At 44.6% G+C, this 22,231-nt stretch overlaps 1 protein-coding gene across 10 annotated transcripts in view; it reads right to left on the bottom strand.

The window, feature by feature from the left end:
- Positions 1-599: 599 nt before the first annotated feature.
- SASH1 (SAM and SH3 domain containing 1) overlaps positions 600-22,231 on the bottom strand; it is a 246,792-nt gene continuing 225,160 nt past the window's right edge. For all 10 annotated transcript variants that reach the window (XM_045865716.3, XM_045865718.3, XM_064598200.1 and 7 more), the window contains 4 exons: positions 18,282-18,395; positions 6,546-7,654; positions 5,147-5,278; positions 600-3,992 (listed from right to left, as the gene is read on the bottom strand). In XM_045865716.3, the coding sequence (XP_045721672.1) occupies positions 3,729-3,992; positions 5,147-5,278; positions 6,546-7,654; positions 18,282-18,395 (1,619 nt within the window). In that variant the 3' untranslated portion in view covers positions 600-3,728. The remainder of the gene's footprint in view (positions 3,993-5,146; positions 5,279-6,545; positions 7,655-18,281; positions 18,396-22,231) is intronic.

Genomic DNA, 22,231 nt, shown 5'->3' with positions numbered 1-22,231 from the left:
ATTGTAAATGGAGCAGTTCTGAAAAGATATGCAAACAGGTTCTACTGTTCACCTGCAGTGGCAGAAATAGGTGGCTGGGAGGAAGGAAGAGGGTGATTTTTTTTTTTTAATCTCAAGTGTGGGTATTACCCAAATTTTCTTATTACACAGCCCCTCCTAATTAAAAATGCTTTTGTATCAATTGTGATACACCAATATTGAAAAATTATTTTTGCCAAGTCAGTCAATTTCTGTAAGATCTCAACCTAGATTTTTTTCTCGCAATTAAAATTTGGGGTTTTGTTACCATGTAACTGTATGATACTGGGCGAGTCGACCACCTACATGGACTCAGGCTCTTCATTTGAAAAGTGATGGCCTTAGACTACAGATGACTTCCAAAATTCCTTCTGGTCTAAGATGCTGTGGTTATAGGATTTGATTATGCGGTATTTGGGGAAAAAACAATAAACTGGCAAAGAGAATGAGTGTGTGTTAACGAGTTTTAAATGATGATGCGGCAGAAGTAACTGTCTTCAAATGCTTGTATAAACTTTGTAAATTATCTTTCATTTCTACTCCGTTCATCTTTGAAATACCAAGGAACAAAAGAGGCATCGTCAACTGAAGAAATTTATTTTTTTTCTAGGTACATAGATGACATAATTATAGACAAGTCTTGATACATAGGAAAACCTTTCTGTCCACCTTTCTCTCTGCTAAGTGAATCATCACAATAATTTTTACAATTTTTAAAACAATACACAGCTTTCCTGGGCTGAAGCAATCGCAAGGACATATTGGGACTGGTATATTACAGCTACTTACAATGTTTAAGAACAGCAATGGAGAAAAATAAGTTATTTAAATATTGATTTCATATACAGAAAGTGCAATGTTGTTAGTTGTTATATAACTTGACAGTTTGTTTTCTCTCTCAATTTAAAATCAAGATAACTCGGACTCAAGACTACTATATTTTCTGAAAATAATACAGTACATGCATGCAGCACTGACTTGGTGAACGGATTTCTTTTGCTGCAGTCATGAAAGCAAATTTTGCTATGTCAGGAACTGGTTTGCAATAGACTAGTAATTTCCAATTTCACCCACACCAGGGATCAGGACAGAGAAAAAGGGCTGCTAAGGGAAGGCCATGAAAATCCACCTGCTTCTTGGTTATCTGGGAATGTAAATAGTAGTTGGGGCTGGCTGCATTTCCTCTAGACAGCTTTAAAGTAAAAATTACACACAACGGATGTGTAGCTACCTGAGCCAAACTGCCTTTCTAGGTTTCTTTTGTGCTTTCCAAAGACTACACTTTTCACCCTTCCTCAACATTCGGTACCAAGTGCAACTGATTAAAACCGGATATTGCTGAAGCCTAACACCTGTCTTCTGACAGGCAGCCCCGAAACCACCGTAGTCAAATGTCACTCACACACATTCAGACTTTTCTAGGATCAAATTAAAAGTTTAAAGCAAAAGAAGACCAAACAAATACTAACAATTTTAAAAAGGGTTTTTTTGTTGTTTTTTTGTTTTTTGTTTTTAAAGCACAATGAAGTAAAAACCTCATCAGACCCCCTATCAGGAAGATCTTCCTGCTGAAAATCATTCATGGTCCCTGAATTTGATTTTTCTATGCAAAGGTGATGACTTCCAAAGAAGAGTGACAAAAATATGGTTTGGCATTCTTAAAAAACTCAACTCCAGAACGTTCCCTTTTCTGGTGCCACTTTTACTGAAATGGAAATCTTACGCTGAAAATGAACTAACACTGAGATTTCTCTTCTTCCTCTATTACCGAGATTTCGTGACTTGGGTGTGGTCAGCTTAAACGATGAGCAGGATCGCAGGTCAGGCCAAGGCACTGGGCAGCAGGATGCGGAGCGTGTCCTCGCACCCACGGCCACCACAGCGTGAGACGCCTCCGCGCGTGGTCACAGGTAGCCCTGCGGCCGAGTTACACTCCGCGGGGGCTGTGCGCACAACCCGACGTGGCAAAGATGGGCCGTTCTTAAGATTTCAGTAGAAAATTGGCAGCTTGAGCTTTTTATTCTGCATTTCCACAACTTCTTCACATGGCATCTTATAGAAGGTGACTATTATTGTTGAAGAGACATTTATTTTTTAAATGTGTACCAAAGCATGAAAAAATATATCACCTGAGAACATTCCTTTCCTCAGAAACTTGGATCCAAGTACAGAGAGCAAATGCTGAAGATGGCTTTATAAATGAAATCACTCCCCCCCACCCCCCGAGGGAAATCGTTTTAATGAGTAGATGAAATGTTTAAGAGCTTTTGATCAAGGCTTTGTGTTCAGAATGTTTCTATTGCAAATGATCACATTCAGTGCTTAAAATAGTTCTCATGATTAAGAATGTAAAGGAAACTCATTTAGTAAGCAACAGAAACCTTAATTTAGTGGCCTAAATTTCTTATGTGCTAGAAAAATCAGACACCAGACTAAAAGAGGATGGAAAACACTACAATCAGTTGGAAAACAATTGAAAATAGACAAATGTTAACTTAATACATGGCTAACGTGGTTTGGCTCCAAAGTGAACTTTCATCCAAATTAAAAGAATTATCTCAATAAGGAAGGAGAACGATACCTGAATTATAAAAGTGGAAAAAAAAAAACCTTTTAAAATATCTTATAAACTGCTTCCCTTTTAAAAACATCTCTCTGAAATATTCAACCTTACAATGACTTTGCAAAGCTAATCTGTTAGCTGACAACTGAATTTTGGGATGGACGTGGTCAGGAGTCCAAGTCAATCCTGCAGCTCGATGACCAACGTGGTAAACAAAACTAAACTGATTAGAGTGAAGGTAGTTACTATATACACACACATACACACACGCACGCACATGCATGCACACTCACATACACACCTGATCTCGGAATTTCAGATAGCTTCTTACTGGATTTGTGGTTAGTGTAAGAACTGAAAGCCAACATGAACTTTGTGCCTGATAAACCCCTACAAAATGAGCCATGTTAGAGTGAGGCAATTAGAAAAGCCCATTTTTGTTTTGTTTTGTTTTGCTGAAAACATCTCACATGTTAGATGGCAGTCTAAGCTGAAGACTGGAAACTATGGTTACAGGGTAGTGAACACTAGGATAACTGCTTCAAAGCTTACGTTAAGGCAAATAAAAGCTGATTGCTAGAAAGCAATTATTAAAATGTCTCTTGTTTACTTGAAGGAGAACAGGACTTTTTCTTTTTTTCCCTAGTGCAGCCAGATTTTCTTACTTTTGAACAAACAGGCATGGTCAATAGTGTCCAATGAACTCCCGAGTCTGTCACTTTGGCCTAGCTGAAGCCCGTCTGGCCCTCAGGTATCCTGCAGGGTGACAGACGGAAGGGCAAGGGCGTTCTCAGAAGCGAAACCGGCTGCCCCTCCCTCTGCTCCCAGCCCTCTCCCAGCGCACCAAGACAGACTGGAGGCACAGCATGTGTGGCAAGTTGGCATCCTGGTTCTTCTGTGTTCTGAAAATAAAACTAAGTGCTTGTCTTTTCTTTGGGGGTCAAAGAGAACCACACCAATGTCCTCAAGGGGGCTTTTCTGGAGAAGAGAGGGTCATCAGTCCCGTGCCAAGGTTTCGTGCTCTGTGTGGCCATACACTGGGCCTTTCTTCTGGATCTGGTCTGCATGTCCCGAGGAGGAGGAATTGCATTAGCATAAGCACAGTGAAAGGGTGGCTCTGGTCCAGGGAGCTCTGTTACGGGCCTGGCTACATGGCCTCGGGGCCTGGTGGCAGTTTGAAGAGTCTGGCTGCAGACACGAGCTTGCTTATGTGTCTCTCCTCCGTGATGCCGGCCTCCTGAAGGCAAGTGTGGGACAGAGAAGGCACTTGGCCCAGTGTGCTGAACCCGGCTTCGGTGAGAGCACTGGTGTACATGGGCAGACCGATGGAGACCAGCCAGTCGGACACAGACGAAACGCATCCGGGAGAGAGGGGCTTTCTACAGATTTCTGTGAGCCCACCACTTGGGATCTGGACAAATAAAGAAAGCAATTTTATAAAGACCTGACATAGGGTGCCGGAGGGCTCCTTCTATACCCAAAAGGAACACGACTCCAATCCTACCCTGCCAGACTATTAGAAAGTACTCGGGCCATGAGATGTCAAAGACCAAGAGGAGCCTCAAGAATTCTTTCTCAGCTTCTCAAAGGTGAGACATATCTTCAAGGAAGTTTTTCAGGTTCTAGAAAGTACTTGGAATTAGATCTAACCCTAAGACTGTCCCCAAGTCTCCAAACTGTAAGCATTTCTAGACCCTGCTATTTTGTTTCCTGGTGACCTGCTCGTCAAGGAAATCCCTGGGTGCTTCAGGAGGCAGGCCCGTGTGGTAGTGTGGCAGGCAAGACACTCCGTGGGCAGAGTTTTTATAAAACAGATTTTCCACTGTACTTTGAATCTACATTAACCAGAAAATTAACTATTTCATCAATGTAGTTATAAGGAAATTACAATAATACCAAGTGTTGGCTAGGGCAGGGAAGTGGACATTTACACTCAACTTGTGAAAAGACCAAGTACTTCTCTCTCAGGAAGGCAGTCTACTAACAAGTGTGCAAATCCCTTGAGATCTTGTGCAGGCTTGTGTAAGCCAACCCCCTTAAAGCAATATATACACTCAGAAATTAACCTTGGGAGTCTATACAAAGATTTATTATATATTAACAAGGGAGTTCTTTACTACATTTTTTGAAATAGTAAGTTGGGGAAAAATTTAAATGTTTCAACAATAGAGGATTGGCTAAATGAGGGTACATTTACTAGAGCATTTTGACATATTGATAAGACAAATGAATGTTCGGTAACAGATTCACGATCTGATCACTGAAAACGGGTTTCAAAACTACACTTATTGTTATGTGCAGAGAACTGACTAGACGAGATTTTTAAAAACTTTTTCACAGTGCTAGGATTATGGATCATTTTCATTTTTCCTTCTTTCCAAAACTGTATTTTTCAAACTGTAGGCTATGTATTCCTTTCCCTCCAGGTGTCTCCTTTCGATAGCAGCCGTGAGCCCAGGCCTACTTAGTGGTTGCCAGCGTGCTCATCGTTCAGTGCTCTAACTAAATGGACTCAAAAGCCGAGCTGGGGGGGGGGAGAGGGGACCCCAAGCGCCCGCCGCTCACCGCCATGCGGTGCTGCTTCCGCAGCAGCTTCACGCGGATCTGGTCCATGTTGGTGGCGACGTCCCTCTCGGGCTGATCTAAGTCCTCGGCGTATCTCTGCACCAGGGCTTCAGGGATCCCACAGCGGCCGTGCTGCAGGGGAGAACAAAAACGTGGCATCAGGGAATGCAGGGAATTGTTTCTTCAACAGCAGCAAACACAAGGCACCGGCAGCTACTGGAAAGCATCACCAAGTTTTCATTTGAAGTGAATATACCTGTAGTCAGGATGGATGTTTTAGAGAGAATGTGTTTACACTTGGATCCTTCTGGTACTGATGAGCTCTAGGAAAATGTTTTGAAACGTTAAGTAAAGCGGAACAGAATCGTCTTGTATTATCTGAGCCAAGGACCTCACCTCACTCCAGCGGATCATCTTGCGGTCTCCTAAGCTGCAGGGGAGCAGGGCACACGTGCGCCCTACGGGGAGCCCACTGTTGCGTCGCATCTCTTTTACACCACCAGGCCCGAGGCCGGCACTTAGGTACAGAACAGTTCTCACCACTTTCCATTCTGAGGGGTTTGCTCACTGAGTATCACGGAGGAGGAGCAAGGGGTGGAGGATCGTACTGTAAGGCATTTGTGGTCCAAAGAATTTTATAACCGAGACTCCCAGGAATGCATTATCACAGAGTACGCATTTCTAGGAATAATGTACAGCTACATCTATTATCATTTGTCTTCAAAATCATTTTGGTATTGGTAGATCTACTCTTTTTTTTTTTTTCCAAATAAGCAGTGAGTTTTCATTATATGAGTTTAAATGAGTTTTCGCAGTGTTTTTGGTACAGTGGGAGATCTCATAATCATTCCCCGTTACTCATACAGATAACTATACGATATAATTACATCTGAAAGGGGTTCTGTAATTTTCAAAGTGTGTTCACATTTATTTGCTCCCAGTAATACCTGCAGAAGGTAGTTATGCAGATTATGAATCCCATTTTACAAACAGGAAATGAAATGGGGATTTGTTAACATCTACAAACATACAGGTTCAACAGAACATGGAAACTGCAATTTAGGACTGTCCACTAAGCCAGCCCTTTCTGGAACCAGTTGTAGTCCTGCTTGACAGCCCTCCCTGCAAAGTACGGCCGCCAGAAATTAAAAATAAGCAAAAGAAGAGGGGAAAAAAAGAGAAAGGAGAAGTCCAAGGCTGTATCTGTGTTTCATCTGGACATGGCTCCCATTCATCCCAGCACCTGGCACCCGGCAGCAGAGGGCCCGGCTTGGCGCCCCCCCGCCCCCCACCGTCAGCAGGGCCCCTGCAGCCAGGCGGGCTCCGTGGGGTCCCTGGGCGGCTCTTCTCACCTGGCTGCCTGACTTAAAGAAGCAGAGGCCCGTAAGGCCTTTGGTACCTTATCCGAATATGGCTCCTCGGTGAGATCGATGCCTTCAGCTCGTAACTTGTTTTCCGTGAGCATCTCCAGATCCACTCCCCGAGCGCAGGAGATCTTCCTGGTCAGAGCCGGGCCCAGCTTCACGCCGTGCTCCTGGAGGCTTGTGCTCCCCGGGAGCTCGGAGAGCCAGGGCGGTGGTCTTGTGCTCGGGGGGCTGCCAGGCTCCTGTCCCGAGGGAGGCCTGGAAGCCGGAGGCGAGTGACAGTCACCGGGGCTGCCCCTCTTCGCGGGCAGGCTTGGCGCGTCGGGGCCAGGAGGGCTAGGGTGGAGTCCGTTGGCCAGGCGCTCTCGGCTCTTCTTGGCAGGAACGGGCGGAGGCTGGGCAGGATGCTTTGCCTGTGTTCTTGCCTCGGGGCCCCTCGGCTCGGCCTCTAGGCCTTCTTTGGTGCCCGGGGGGGAACATGTGCCTTCAAAATCGAGTCCTTTCCTGTGACCCTCCAGAGGCGTCCTTGTTAAAGTGTGTTTAACTCCAGGAGGCTGAGCATCGTAGTTTTTGGGCAAACACGGAGGAGGTGATGCGCCACGCGAAGAGGCTATGGAGCCATCCGGTTTCTTAGTAGCTGTCTTCGGAGGCTCAGAACCTCTCTTGCTTTGGGTCAGTAGCAGTGCATGGTCAACAGCAGGACCTCGTTTGGGGCTTTGAACCTTTGCGACGGAGGGGGTTGTCTTCTGTGGCACTTGTGGTACAGTCTGAGGGGAGGGGTCCGTCACCTCGCCAGGCACATCCTTCTCAGCAGCAGGCTCTCCTTGAAGGTCATCCAGGGAGTGGGATCGGGGCCAAGTTTCCACAGTCGGGGGGCCCTCCAGGGTCTCACAGCTCCGACAGATGGCAACAGGGAGGCTTCTTCGGTTTTGGTTCAAACCAGTGCCCCACGGCTGCTCACAGCACTTGGAAGCGTGCGGGGTAAGACCACTGCCCAGCCTGGCCGTCTCCCCCTGCTTCAGTGCGTCGGCGGACTTCGTTAAAGGCAGGGTTGGGTAGTTGCCCAGCTCGTTCCTGTTGAAAGACTTTAAGCTGGACTCCGCCGACGACTTGACAGAGAGAAGGCCAGGCTTCCGACTCTTGCCTGTGAGACAGGAAATATTTTACAGTCGTTTAAAAAAAAACAACAAATCAACCAAACCAATGTGTAAAGACGTGCTGACGTAACTGAAATCTCCCAACTTCTGTGTCCCATTGTTGAATTACACTAAGGACAGGAAAATCACTATTTATGACACTGGGTGAGATAGGGTTATTATGGCCCCATTTTTATTTTTAGAAAGAGTTCTCAGATTTATTAATGGACTCGTAGAGACTGAAATTGTCATGAGGAAAAGAAAAAGGCTGTGTCAGGCAGTAAAATAAATCTAGGCCTAATGTCTGCTCCCAGCTGCAGTCAGTGTAGAAGAGTGTGATCATCCGTAGTATTCCGTTTAGAAACCACGACGGGATTTCTGTTTAGGGAGGACAATTTCCTGAGACCGGGGCTGCGAAGGGCCGGTGGACTGAGTTCTATCAGTGCCCCGCTAACGTTCACTGGTGACCGCGGAACTCTCAAAGTACACCTCCCGCTAAGCTCTCCCCTCTTGCTGGTTTGTTGGTGTCTGTGAAGTAAATGCATCCTTGAAACAAGTCAACCAACCTTGGTCCAAGTAAGTAAACAAGCTTCTCTGAGTATTTTGCCTGAAACAATCTATAAAATACTGATACGGTTCTAATTTCCAGGGGAGCAACAACCCTGATTAAAATCAGTTGTCAGGCTGATAACTGAACTTACTAACCAGACATCATCTACTAATTTGATGGTTGTTAGTGGAGGTCACCTGCTAGTATTGCTTGATAAGCTTTACCGAGAATTTACTTTGTGTGGTCAGGCCCTGTGCTAAATGCTTAGTTTTCATCAGTACTTTTAACACACACGCATACACCCCATAATTAACTCCTTTGCTATATTTTGGTTAATCCCATGTTTGATGTGTGTTTTGACGATGGGTTGAAATGCCTGAGAACACCCCAGATGATCCTACTATTCCAGGCCGGCAGAAAAAGATAAAAGTTTTAAACCCACGTCAGGTTTGGAAAGTACAAAGCAATGGCAGGCTGTAATCTCCAAAAGACCACTATCTTGTAACTAAAGGCTTTCTTCCTGGCCTATTATTTCAGTAAACATTTCTAATGAAATATTTTAATTTAGAATTTTGACATCTCCCCATTAAGCAATCTCAGCCTTTCAATAAAAAAGCAATAAGGAGACATCGGGTGGTGGATGGATTTGATTAGGAAGGAGTAGGGATGGTGCCTACTCTAAGAACCTGGATATGGATACTGTTGGGTAAATGAAAGACATTCTTTCATAAAACCTCTGTGTGCGTGCTGTACAGCCGAGGGAAAAGGAACAAGGAGAAAAGGCCAGGGCACCATGACGTTACTACTGGGTTAGCCATTATCAGCAGAGAAAATGAGGTTCCTTCCAGGACTCCAGTTTTCTACCAAACTCACCCTGATTCCAAACTGATAACACTAAATGTATGATGTCAGGCCTAAATCCAGACACTAAGATGGATGGATAAGAATGGGAGCCACCTCAACCAGACTTATTAACGGCCCCATCTTTTTTTATTTTTTTAAGATTTTATTTATTTATTTGACAGAGCGAGAGAGGGAACACAAGCAGGGGGAGCGTGAGAGGCGAAGCAGGCTTCCTGCCGCGCAGGGAGCCCGATGCGGGGCTCGATGACCTGAGCCGAAGGCAGACGCTTAACGACTGAGCCACCCAGGTGCCCCGGCCCCATCCTTTTAAATCAGACACAATTCAACATGTTAAGTATTTTGCACTTGGCAAAGCAGAGGCATAGTCAAATGGCCTCGGTCCTCCCTTATGTATGATCACGTGAGGCCTCAGATCCCATCCGCCCGTGCGTTAGCAACATGCTAAGCATTATAGGTTATTATTTCATTGTTACATGGAGAATGTTAGCCCATTGTTACTCCTAAGTATACTGACCATGGTCCCATTTTATTAGTTATCACAGATAAAATGGAAAGGGGGAATAGTTCTTCATAAAGCATATCCTGCTAAACATACAGTGTAAAAATTGGTTAAAATAGAGAATTCTTAAAACCGTTTTAGTGTAAATTTTAGATATATGGCTTTGCTTCCCTTTAACTGTTAACAGAAGCTGTGTGTATAGATTACATTACCACATTTTACTTATACTGGAAAGATCCCTTAGTTCACCTTGCAGGTGAAGTATGGTTTGCCAGCTTCTATCGTTCCTCAGCAGGTGCACCTGGATTCTTTTGAGCATTAAGTCGGCCAATGTTATCTGTGAAATCCTTACCAATCCAAAAACAGTTTGGAGAATGAAATTCCTGAAAATGTTTGGATGTGGAAAGGTTATTAACAGGAAAGAAAATAACCTTCAGGACTTACAGGAGGACTTAGACGTTTACTGGAACTCGGGGGTCGCTGTGCCCCCGCGCTCCAGTGGCGGGTTTTCTAGTGTTCCCGCATAGTTCCCACACAGTGTTCTGTTAGTTTCAGGTGCACAGTACAATGATTCAACAATTCCGTGCATTTCTCAGTGCTCAAGTGTACTCTTTATCCCCTTTAGCTCTTCCACCCATCCCCCCACCCACCTCCCCTTTGTTCTCCGTTCTTAACAGTCTCTCTCTTGTTCATTTTGTTTCTTAAATTCCACATGTGAGTGAAATCATATGGTATTTGTCTTTCTCTGATTTATCTCACTTGGCATTATACCCTTTAGGTCCATTCATGTTGCTGCAAATGGCAAGATTTTATTCTTTTTTTATGGCGGAGTAAGATTGCATTGTGCATACATAGCACATCTTCTTTATCCATCAGTGGACGTGGGCTGCTTCGATATCTTGGCTATTATAAATAATCCTGCAATAAACATAGGAGTACATATATATTTTCAAATTAGTGTTTTCATTTTCTTTTCTTTGGGTAAATACCCAGTGGTGAAATTACTGGATCATATGGTAATTATGTTTTTAATATTTTTTAAAGATTTATTTATTTTAGAGAGAAAGAGAGTGTGAGTGGAGGGAGGGGCGGATGGAGAGAAGCCGACTCCCCTCTGAGCATGGAACCTGACTCAGGGATCAGTCCCACCACCCCGAGGATCAGGATCTGAGCTGAAATCAAGAGCTGGATGCTTAACCAACTGAGCCACCCAGGTACCCCTACTTTTCTTTAAATGTTTGGTAGAATTCACCTGTGAAGCCATCTGGTCCTGGACATTTTTTGGTTGAGAGTTTGGTTTTTTTTTTTTAATTATTATTATTATTTTTTTAGAGATAGAGCACCTGGACATGTGCAAGTCAGGGAGGGAGGGAAAGAGAGAATCTTAAGCAGGCTCCACGCTCAGCACGGAGCCCCATACGGGACTCAATCTCACAACCCTGAGATCATGACCTGCGCCGAAATCGAAAGTCAGATGCTTAACAGACTGAGCCACCCAAGCGCCCCTTGTTGAAAGTTTTTTTTAATTACTGATTCAATGTCATTGCTAGTGGCATTGTTGATGGTGTAGTGGTGAGCAAAACTGCCTTCCAGTTCCATTGCTAGTAAGTGGTCTGTTCAGATTTTCTATTTCTTCCTGATTCAGTCTTGGAAGGTTAGGTTTCTAGGAACTTATCCATTTCTTCTAGGTTGTCCAATTTGTTGGCATATAATTTTTCATAATATTCTCTCATCTATTGTATTTCTGTGGTGTCAGTTCTTTCTCCTTCATTTCTGATTTGAGTCCTTTTTGTTGAGTCTGGCTAAAGATTTATCAATTTTCCTGATCTTTTCAAAGAACCAGCTCCTGATTCATCTGTTCCACTTTTTTAGTCTCTATTTCATTTATTTCTGCTCTAACCTTTGCTTTCTGTACTGGCTTTGGGCTTTCTTCCTCTTTGTCTAGCTCCTTTAGATATAAGGTTAAGATATGGGAGATTTTTCCTGCTTCTTGAGGTAGGGCTGTGTTGCTATAAACTCCCCTCTTAGAACAGCTTTTGCTGCATCCCAAAGATTTTGGACCACTGTGTTTTCATTTTCATTTGTCTCTATGTATTTGTTGATTTCCTCTTTGATTTCTTGGTTGACCCATTCTTTGTTTAATAGCATGTTATTTAGTTTTCATGTATTTGTGCTCTTTCCAGATTTTTTGTGGTTGGAAAAAATGCCTGAAATCATTTCAACCTTTTTGAATTTGTTGAGACTTGTTTTGTGGCCTAACATGTGATCTCTTCTGGAAAATGTTCCATGTGCACTTGAATGTGTATTCTGTTTTTGGGTGGAATGTTTTGAATATATCTTTTAGGTCCATCTGATCCAATGTGTCATTCAAAGCCACTGTTTCCTTGTTGATTTTCTGTCTAAATGATCTATGCATCGATGTAAGTAGGTTGTTCAAGTCCCCTACTATTATTGTATTACTGCCCATTTCTTCCTTTATGTCTGTTAATATTGCTTTATATATTTCAGTGCTTCCACTTTGGGTGGATATATTTCTACAATTGTTATATCCTCTTACTGGACTGTTCCCTTTATCATTATGTAGTGTTCTTCTTTGTCTCTTGTTACACCGTTCATTTTAAAGTCTATTTGTTCCAATATAAATATTGCTACACCAGCTTTCTTTTCACTTCCATTTGCATGGTAAATGTTTTTCTATCCTTTCGCTTTCACTCTGTATGTGTCTAGGTCTGAAATAAATCTCTTGTAGGTAGCATATAGATGGGTCTTGCTTTTTTCCGTCACCCCATGTCTTTCATTGGAGAATTTAGTCCGTTTACGTTCAAAGTAATTACTGGGGTGGCCTGGGTAGCTCAGTTGGTTAAGTGTGTGCCTTCGGCTAAGGTCATGATCCCAGAGTCCCAGGATCGAGCCCCATGTTGGGCTCCCTACTCAGGGGAGAGTCTGCTTCTCCCTCTGCTCCTCACCCACTTGTGCTTGCTCTTGCGTGCTCTAAGTAAAATCTTTAAAAAACAAAACACCCCAAAGTAATTATTAAGTATGTACTTATTGCCATTTTGTTACTTGTTTTACAGTTGTTTTAGTTCTGTTTCTTCCTTCTCTTAATCTCTTCCCTTGTGGTTTGATAGCCTTCTCTAGTGATATGCCTGGATTCCTTTCCCTTATTTTTACATATCTATTACAGGTTTTTGATTTGTGGTTACCATTAGTTTGATATATAACTTTCTGTGCACATAACAGTCTATATTAAGTTGATGGTCACTTAAGTTTGAAATCATTCTAAAAGTACTAAATTTTTACTTGCCCCCCCCAACCCCATGTTTTCCCCCCACCCCCCATGTTTTATGTGTATGATGTCATACTTTACATCTTATTTTGTGAATCACTTGACTGATTTTTATAGATACAATTGATTTTACTGCTTTTGTGCTTTAACCTCCATACTGGTTTTGTGATTGATCTACTTTTATGTTTGTATTTTCCTGTGAAATTTTTTCCTTTCATAATTTTCTTACTCCTGATTAGGGTGTTTCCTTTCCACTAAAAGAATTCCCTTTAGTGTTTCTTGTAAGGCTGGTTTTAGTGGTGATGAACTCCTTTAATTTCTGTTTGGGAAATGCTTTCTCTCTCCTTCTGTTCTGAATAATAGCCTTGCTGGGTAGGGTATTCTTGGTTGCAAGTTTTTGTTTTTTCCCTTTCAGCATTTTGAATATATCCTGCCACTCCCTTCTGGCCCCTGCAATGTTTCTGCTGAAAAATCAGCTGATACAGCCTTATGGGGTTTTCCTTATATGTTAACTGTTCTCTCGTGCTGCTTTAAAAATTCTCGTTGTCACTAATTTTTTGCCAATTATTATGTGTCTTGGTGTGGACCTCCTTGGACTGATTTTGTTGGGGGCTGTCTCTGCCTCCTGGATCTGGATGTCTGTTTCCTTCCCCACTTTAGGGAAGTTTTCAGCTATTATTTCTTTCTTCTTTTTTTTTTGTTTTGTTTTTAATTTATTACTAGAGAGAGAGTGAGAGCAAGAGAGATCACAGAGGTAGAGGGAGAAGCAAACTCACCATTGAGCTCCAGGGAGCCCAATGTGGGGCTCGATCCCAGGACCTGGAGAGCATGACCTCAGCCGAAGGCAGATGCTTAACCGACTGAGACACTCAGGCGCCCCACAGCTATTATTTCTTAAAATCAACTTTCTGCCCCCCTCTTCTCTCTCCTTCTGGGATCCCTCTAGTGCAAAGTTATTACGCTTGATTATGTCCCTGAGTTCCATTAACCTATTCTCCTTTTTCCTTTGTCTTTTTGATGTTCAGCCTGGTTGCTTTCCAGTACTGTCTTCCAGCTTGCTGATCCATTCTTTGTCTCCTCTAATCTACTACTGATTGCTTCTAGTGTGTTTTTAATTTCAGTTACTGAGTTCATCCCTGATTGGTTCTTTTTCATATTTTTATCTTTGTTGAAGGTCTGAGATCCTCCACTCTTCTCAAATCCAGTAAGTATCTTTATGATCATTATTTTGAATTCTTCATCAGGTATATTGCTTATCTGTTTCATTTAGCTCTTTGGCTGTGGTTTTGTTCTGTTCTTTCATTTGGGACATATTCTTCTGTCTCCTTATTTTGTCTAACTCTGCATTCGTTTCTTATTAGGAAAGTCAGTTATGTCTCCTGATGTAGCCTTATGAAGAAGAGGCCTGTGGTCCCCTGTTCACCTCAACCAGGAGCCTCAGGGGTGTCTTATTTGACAGTCTTCTGTGTGGACTGCATGTACCCTACCCTACTGTTGTGCTGAGCCTCATTTGCCTTCAGTCCAGTCGGCTGTTGTGGGCTGGGTTTGATCCCTATGCTAAGAGTCAGTCTGGGGTGGTCGTGGGCTTGCAGTTGGGTGGTGTCTGCAGTCAGACCAGATGCCTGTCCTCAGCCCACTTGCAAGGGCTGCTGTCATGCTCAGCTGCAGGGGGGTTCTCCCTGTGTTGTCCTGAGAAGCTTCTGTTGGTGGGCAGGGCTGGCATTCAGGCCAGATGCTTGCCAGCACTGCAGATGCATTGATCCACTGATCCACAGGGCGCTCACCCCGCACTGCTGGTTATAAGGTTTGGCTGCTGGGACTGAGTATATTGGGGTGTGTGGTTATCTTCTCTCTCTGCGAGGCAGGAGTCACTTGGGAGAGACAGCAGTCCCTGCCAGGGCTGCTTCTAGGATGAGACCTGGCAAGATCCGCTTTGGAGGGAGTCCTGCCAACTGAGGTGGTCTGGATGGGGCAAGTCCACAGGAGAACACGGGGGCAGGGTACGTGGTGTTAGCAAGGTAGGTGGAGAGTGTTCACCCTGTTCCCTGCAGGTGGTCCAGGTGAGGGTGGAGGCGATGGCACCAGCTGGCTCTTTGTTCTTAGAGAAGTCTCCTAAAGATCCCTGTCCCTCCAGCACCCATTCTGAGATTACCCCAGGTGCTTTTCAGACTGCTGCTTCTATGCCATATCTCAGCAGGCTTGTTATGCTAGCTCTTTAAGAAAGAGTGAGGACTATTTCCTATCCCCCTCGGCCCTCCTGGAGCTGAGCCACTGATTTTCGAAGTACCTGGAGTTAAGCCCAGCTGGTTATGAAAAACCCACAAACTCGAGACCCACTGGTTTTCAAAGCCATCTTTCATTGCTGATCCCCCGTGCCTAGGGGTGCCTGGTGTGGGGTCTGTTCTCTGGTACATTTGGTGTCCCTCTTGTTTGTGGTTAGTCTCACCAGGAGTTTGGTTCCTGACCATGTCTCCACCCCTCCTACCTTTTTAATATGTCCTTCTCTCGACAGTTAACTGGAAAGTCTGTTTTGCCCATATTTGGATTATTTTCTGGGTTGGATGCACTGATGTGGCTGTTACCTAAGTTGTGTCCATGGGACAAGGGGAGCTCAGGATCCTCCTACTCTGCCATCTTCCCAGAAGTCCTCTAGGTGGGTTTTCAGTCCCATCTTAACTGAGGCTGCTGTAACACTAGGGTTTTGGGAGAACCACTATCTTCCCAAATTGATAAAACACTTCGGCAGAGTTCATGGATCAAATTTTGAGGTCCCCAAAATGCTCATCAGATTGGGATTAGGGTGAGGTGAGCAAAGCGCCTAGGGGCACTGGTGGAGGTGACTGCTGTCAGGGTCAGGCAGGTACAGGTGAGTACCTGAGAGTGAGTACCTCCTTAAAGTCTGCCCCCCCCCGCCCTGGTTTGAGAGCCCATAATGGCTCGCAAACTATTTGTTGAAATTCTGACCTACAGGAAGAGACACAGTTTACATTCGGTCAGTACACACACGTGCACAGAGAGACATTTACACCGAAACAAAGATTACAAAGTAACACTTTCAGTCTTACCTTTGGAACACACCCTGGTATTTTCTATTCTGTTTTCAAAACTGCTGTTCATGGCCCTCTAAACTGATTTTACAATCCACTAATGAAACTGCAACCTGCAGTTTAAAAAGCCTTGCTTCAGGGGGTGCTCAACATTTTAACGCACGGGCTACTTGATAGGATTCCAACGACAGCTAAAAACTATCAACCCTGGGCATTTTTCACGATGGTCTTCATGTGTTCGACAGAACTTCGGGGGACCCTTTACTGCTGTCTCTCATCTTGCTTAATAGGAGGAGTCTGGGCGCCACAACAGGAAGCCCAAGCCACCCGTGGTAAAAAGGGGATGCACCGGACCCCACTCCACGTAAGCCGCCTGTCTGAGACCCGGACGCTTCCTGAAATTCCCTACTGACTGCCTCCCCGTTAGGACAGGGAGGAAACAAGACACGTAGCCTTCAGCTCACCCTCTGTCTCAGTAACTGCTCCGCACTCAGGCCATGCCGCGGGGGCGTTTACAATATTGCTGCTTTTGTGACCCTGATGGATGGCCTACCTGGTAAACTGTTTTCCTTAAGGACCTAATAGCTCCCAACACTCAAATGCTGGTTTTTACTGTGAAGAGACAAGGACATAGGAGACACACAATTTAGGTTTTACAGCTGCAGGTATTTTGGATGCAGTTTATTGGCCTCACAGCAGTCGGGAGGAGCAGAAACTAATGACTAGGAGGTAGGAAAGTCAGACAGGAAGCGATCATTGCCGAGGCCATCATGGTAACAGAATCCTCCTTTTTCAGAAAATCGTACTTTCAAATCAGGTATTTTCAAAGCGAGAGTATCCTTTTTAATGACGCCTCATTTATAAAAAGATCAAAGCTGAAATGTAGGGGTGGCTCAGGGCAAAGACGCCACAGACCAGCAGGGCTTACAGGCTGCCTGACAAACACGGGCTCCTTTAAACACACCTCACATTCATCTCTGCAATCAGCGGAAATACTTCCCTAGTGGGAACCAGAACAGCTTGGTTTAAGATTTGAATAAGCAAGGTGCGGGGGGGCGGGGGGCGCGGAGATACCATGTTCGTAACTGTCAAGTGGACCAGACAGAAAAGATGGGAAAGAAAAAAAAAAAAAAAAAGTCACATCTATTTTGAAAACACCTTGCTTTTGCAGTGCTTTGTGGCATGAGTTGTGGACTTCCGGCAGTTTTGTACCTTGCTCGCATCCTGTCGTGCCGCTTTTCAAAGTGAAATTTATGGCTGATCGTGTGGTGCCGAAACCTCTCTGCTGAACATCTGCTACGTGCGGATAATTATGAACCACCGATTGGACTGCGTTTGTCATCTGCCGTGAGTCCGGCACTCCATACTCCAGCTACGGGCAAAAGCATTCTCCTTCCAGTGAGGAGACCATGGGTGGGCCTGGCCTACTGATGTGAAGTCTGGGGACTGTCCCTGAGCCCCAGTCATGCTCTCTGAGGGACAAGGAAGTACCGTATTAGATGTGTGTAGTTGGGTGATGTCTAGCTGGCCTGAAGTTTTGAGATTTTTTTAAAAAACAAAAATGTAGTATTTTAAGATTTAATCATATAGCCTGTATTTATTCAGAGATGTAGCTTCCACAGAAAGGAAGCAAAGACCGTTAGGGTAAAGTCAGTCTTTTTACTTTATTTCGGAATGAATTTAGATGCTTTTGCACTGTCATCTTTGATGAACAGCTGGATTCTGGCAGGGGTACACCAAAGGGGCGCCTGCAGCCGTGATCCACAAGACACCAATAAGCCTGCTTCCCTGGGCAGTGTCCCAACACCGAGGGCCGCCGCGCTTGGGCTGACTGCCCAGTTTGCAGTCCATGTTTTACAAATGCTAGGTATTAATATGTCATTACTTTGTTTAGCTCTTAGAACTATCTGTAAGAAAGGAACTCATTTACTATTTCAGTGGTGAGGGGGCTCAGAGGCTATGAAGTCATTTGACCAAAGTCTTGGGCTTGTAAATGCTCTATTCAAGTTTCAAAGCCTCCAGGACCAGGACTTCTGGTTCTAGACCCCACGGCCCTTTCCATGATGTACCCTGGGGCTAAGGCGCTGAGAGCTTCAGGGCAACGGGAAGTTGAGGGTCCTATCTTTGACACACAAGTGTCTTAAACTCTCATTTATGTGCAAACTGGGATGGAAGACTCGTTTCTCAAAAATGTCCGTTGCCTAGTTTCTCGAGAGCTGTTCAGTCCTTTTAAGAATCTTAATTAAGCACCAGTAATCCTGGAAAAATTCTTCTCCCTATTGCCAGTATCCCCAAGAGCATGGCTCAGGCTTACGAAGAAAAGGAGGCATAAATGACCCAAGTGGCTTGCATATTAAGGCGCACTCATAATTATCTGTGTGGACATTACCGTGTTCCAGGTTCTCACTGCTTTCATAGCATCCTGAGTCTCGCGGAGAGCATCCACTCAGGCCCTGGCTGTCCACCAGCAGCTTCTCCTGGGATCCTGACTGGTCGCTGTTACCTAAAGAAGGTAAACACACAGCATGGAATCATAAGGGGAAGTAAAAGCAGAGGTTTCAAAGTCAACCAAATCTTGATTTTATCCTGCTATCCACATTTTTAAGCCTTGAACTTCTGGAAGAGAGCTCTTTTAAAGTGAATGAAATAAAAATGAACGGATGAGATCAGAACATATTTTCTATAAAGTATACCATGATGATAAATTCAGAGGGAGAGTATGGAGTCGCAGGTCGTCAGTGTCTTTTAAGTTACCCAGAGGATGACTCCGGGTTCAGGCCAGTCAGGAAGTGGGAGAATTCAGAGCACTGTGTGAGCAGTCAGGGCAGCTTTCTGAGAGGTGGTACCACGGACTGGAAGGCAGGAGTGACTATGCCCCTTTCACAGGCAGGTTACCTTAATATTTGTCTTCCAAGTTATTTGTCACCAGCTTTCCCAATTTGGAAGCCAATGTGTAAGTAAGTGGTAAATGAAACACTGAATTTCATTACAATCTGGGAGCATTCTTAGGTCTTGGTGACAAGCGCTGGTTCTTGTAGTCTCTCAACAGGAGTAAGGCTTGCGAATGGGGGGGCACAGGTTAAATCCTTGTTTTTGTTGTGTGTTAGGAGCTTTTCTTTCCTTTTTGCCCTCTCCCTTTGTTTGGGGTCAGCATTTCTATTCCCTGTACACAAAGGTTCAGACAGGGCAAGTTCAGGAAGCCCCCTCACTTGGACACTGAGTCATGAACACTCTTCAGGTGGGTGACTGGGTGACTGAAAGAACCCTTAGAGAGAAGTACCTGGTGTTTCTGTCCAGGGAAAGTGCCTCAAGTCAATCCCCTGGGAAATAAGGTTGGGGGGTGGGGTGGCGCCCTTCATCACTCAGTCACATCACCTGCACATTCTATAAAGAGGGCACATAAGGCCTTCATGGGAGCGAGGTTAGGAAGGACATCTTTGTATTATGCAGAGAAAGTACTTGGTCACATAAAACAGAAACCAAGAAAACAGTTTCTGCATAAATGGCTTTAATTTATTTTCCTTTCTCTTCACTGCCCCTCCCCCGATCACATACATAAGGGAAAAATAAAAAAAACCAGAAATCTGATGCCGTTTCTCAGGTCATTAAAAAATGTACGGTAGGAAGGCAGATGACCGCCATTCCGCCACGCACCAACTGTCCCTCCTGCCCACTCTCCACTTCCTGTTGGCATTTCTCACAAGAATCCTGGCAGAGGAAGCCCTTATAGTAGAATCCCAAATTAAGAAGTGCTATTTTTTAAATGACTAATGAAAAATTAATTGGAAGCACAACAGCAAAACCTTCACCCACCCCCACACACAAAGTAGAACATTCTAGAGTGTTATCCTCATTATGTGGAAGAGCCTGTGGATTTGAAGTGGCCTTTGTCCTCGTCTAGTATGTTATTTAGGAAAATGATACGTGTAAAATGAGGGCTTTGAGCTATCAGTTACAACCCAGGAAGAGGAATCAATGTAGCTTGTCCTTAGCGAGACAGTTCAGTGTACCGCCTCAGCCAAAACACACTCCAAAGTGCTGACCGATGGGAATAAAAGAGAACGCTTGTCCCGTCACTGTATGAAGATGCAGACTGTGTCTGCATCTTTGGGGCTGCCAGCCTCATCCGACACGGCCGGGGTGCCTGAAAGCCAGTTCAGAGGATGTGGTCCTGAGGCCTACACCGAGGGGCTATGGTCACTTCCTGAAAGATCCACTCAGCAGCTACTTAGCAGGACCCCAACTATCACGTTTAGGAAAAGTCCCTCACACTAAAAGCCAGTATTTACCAAGTAACTTGCCCTCTTTGATTAGGGAGCGCTCTTAGATGGAATGGCAGATTCAAGGCCACATCCTCTCCCCCACTAACTAGCATGAATGCCAAGGTACAAAGGAGAAGAAAGAAGGTGAGCTGGGACCATGAAAATTCTCACAGTCAAATAAGCTCAGAGGACTGGGTTTGGGGGCTGAAACCCTGTGTGGGCATGACCTGAACTTGGACCTGAAGCCCTCCCCCATCGCACATACACACAGGGAGGAAGAATAACCTCGGGAAGGAAGAGGAAAGGGAATAGGATTCTTGGATAGCCGGCCTTTCAATGAGCTTCCAACGGTTCTTTGTAGTTCTTTAAAACAGAATTGAAGCAAATATGCCAAAATGTTAGCTTTAGTTAGATTTAAGAAGTAGATATGTGGATTTGTTCCTTTCTCTGTACTTTTCTGTATATTAGAAATAGTTGCTGATTAAAATTCTTATTACAATTCTTTAAAAAGAGCTTTTTTTTGGCAGGCCTAAGACAGTGGTTTTGGTGTCAGTGCAAGGAAATGCTATCAGACAATTAAATGGCACCCTGTACGAAGGCCTGCATTCCCCCTGCACAGATGTGCAATGAGAGAGACTGGTGGGTCTGACTGCCAGCTCACGCTGGAGATGTGCTTCTTGCTCTTGTGGGTAGCTGAGCGAGAAAATCCACAAGATCTCAGTAGATCTCTGGATCGATCTAGTGCATAGAAATTTAGCTTGACAGAAATCTATGGTGTTCCTTTAGGTTATCAGTTACTTAAATACAATTTAACTGCACTGAATGTAAAGTCTTACAATCCTGGGATATGTCTGGACCCAGACCATTGGCACTGATCAGCACCCCGGAGCCCCCGAAGCCTTTGAGAACCAGAAAAAGGAAGGGCTGCTTTGTGCATTAGGGATAGTCTGAGCAATGGCACAGCACAGATGTGAAATGGTATTTATAAAGAAGCAAAGAGCCCTCCTTAGACTTCTGAGTATGCATCATGATAGGCAGATTCCCTCCTATAAAATATCCCTTGGTGCAGACCTCAGGACCTGCTCCCCCGAGGGGCAATGGATCTGAGCCAATGTGGCAGGAAAAAGACTAAGCACAGATCCACCCTGTCTTATCCTCAGGGTGTAGCTTCGCTCCTATGCTCTGAAAGCTACAGGAAACATAACGGACAGGGTTTATAAACCACCTGTTCTCAGTGGCTGAGGAAGAGCAGATGTGGTCCAGGAGAGTAGATGATTTAACGTTCATTGATATTAATAGAGCTGGCTGGCCACACCCGGCACTGGGCCAGGAGGCTCTCTGTCCACAACCTGGCCACACGCCCCCTCCCCAAGAGACAGCTCCCCTACCAAAGAGACCCGATATGAAGCACAATTCTCTTCAAATCTATCCCTGAAGGCAGTATGTTTATCTAGGGTTCAGACATCTATTGGATGGTGTGTGGTCCTCTATGTTTACTAGTTAACTTAGAGGGAGGACCGATTAAAGAGAAGTGAATTTCACTGTACTGACTCACTCGCTTCCATGTGTCTTGGGCCTGATACATTCAGTAATATGGATTTTTTTTTCCCCACCATTAACCCTGGTTTTGGTTTGTCTTTTAGCAATAGAAATGCTATTAGCTGGCGAAGCAGAGCACTTGAAAGAAAATGCATTTGAATTCGGTAACTAGAAAGGATACTCCCCTCGTGATGAATAATTTCAGGGGTATTTTTGATGTCAGACTGAAGAATAAAGAGCAAGATCAGACTAGGTTAATGGAGCAGAGGATACAGTATATTCAAATAGACTCCATAAAAGCCGGGAGCCTACTGAACTCTGCCCAGGGACTGTAAAAGTGAGCTCTCGCCCCGGCCGTCTCTGCTCTCCACAGTCACCTCAGTAGTCCCTGCTTCAGGGGAAGCTGATGAAGGTCATTTTTTCATTGACCCTCCCAGTCGATCAGGAAACCGCTCTGGAGTGCTGTGAGAAGGGACTGGCCCTGGGCTGGGCAGGACGCTCCAGTGCGTCAGCTTCCTCTGACCCCAGGCGTCCTGAG

Source organism: Mirounga angustirostris, unplaced genomic scaffold (genome assembly GCF_029215605.1).
Source record: "Mirounga angustirostris isolate CCGP_5_RB_7025 unplaced genomic scaffold, mMirAng1.0.hap1 SCAF_8, whole genome shotgun sequence".
NCBI classification, from domain to species: Eukaryota; Metazoa; Chordata; class Mammalia; order Carnivora; family Phocidae; genus Mirounga; species Mirounga angustirostris.
Note: the sequence above shows the minus strand (reverse complement) of the source record. Positions and strands in the feature narration are given on the sequence as shown.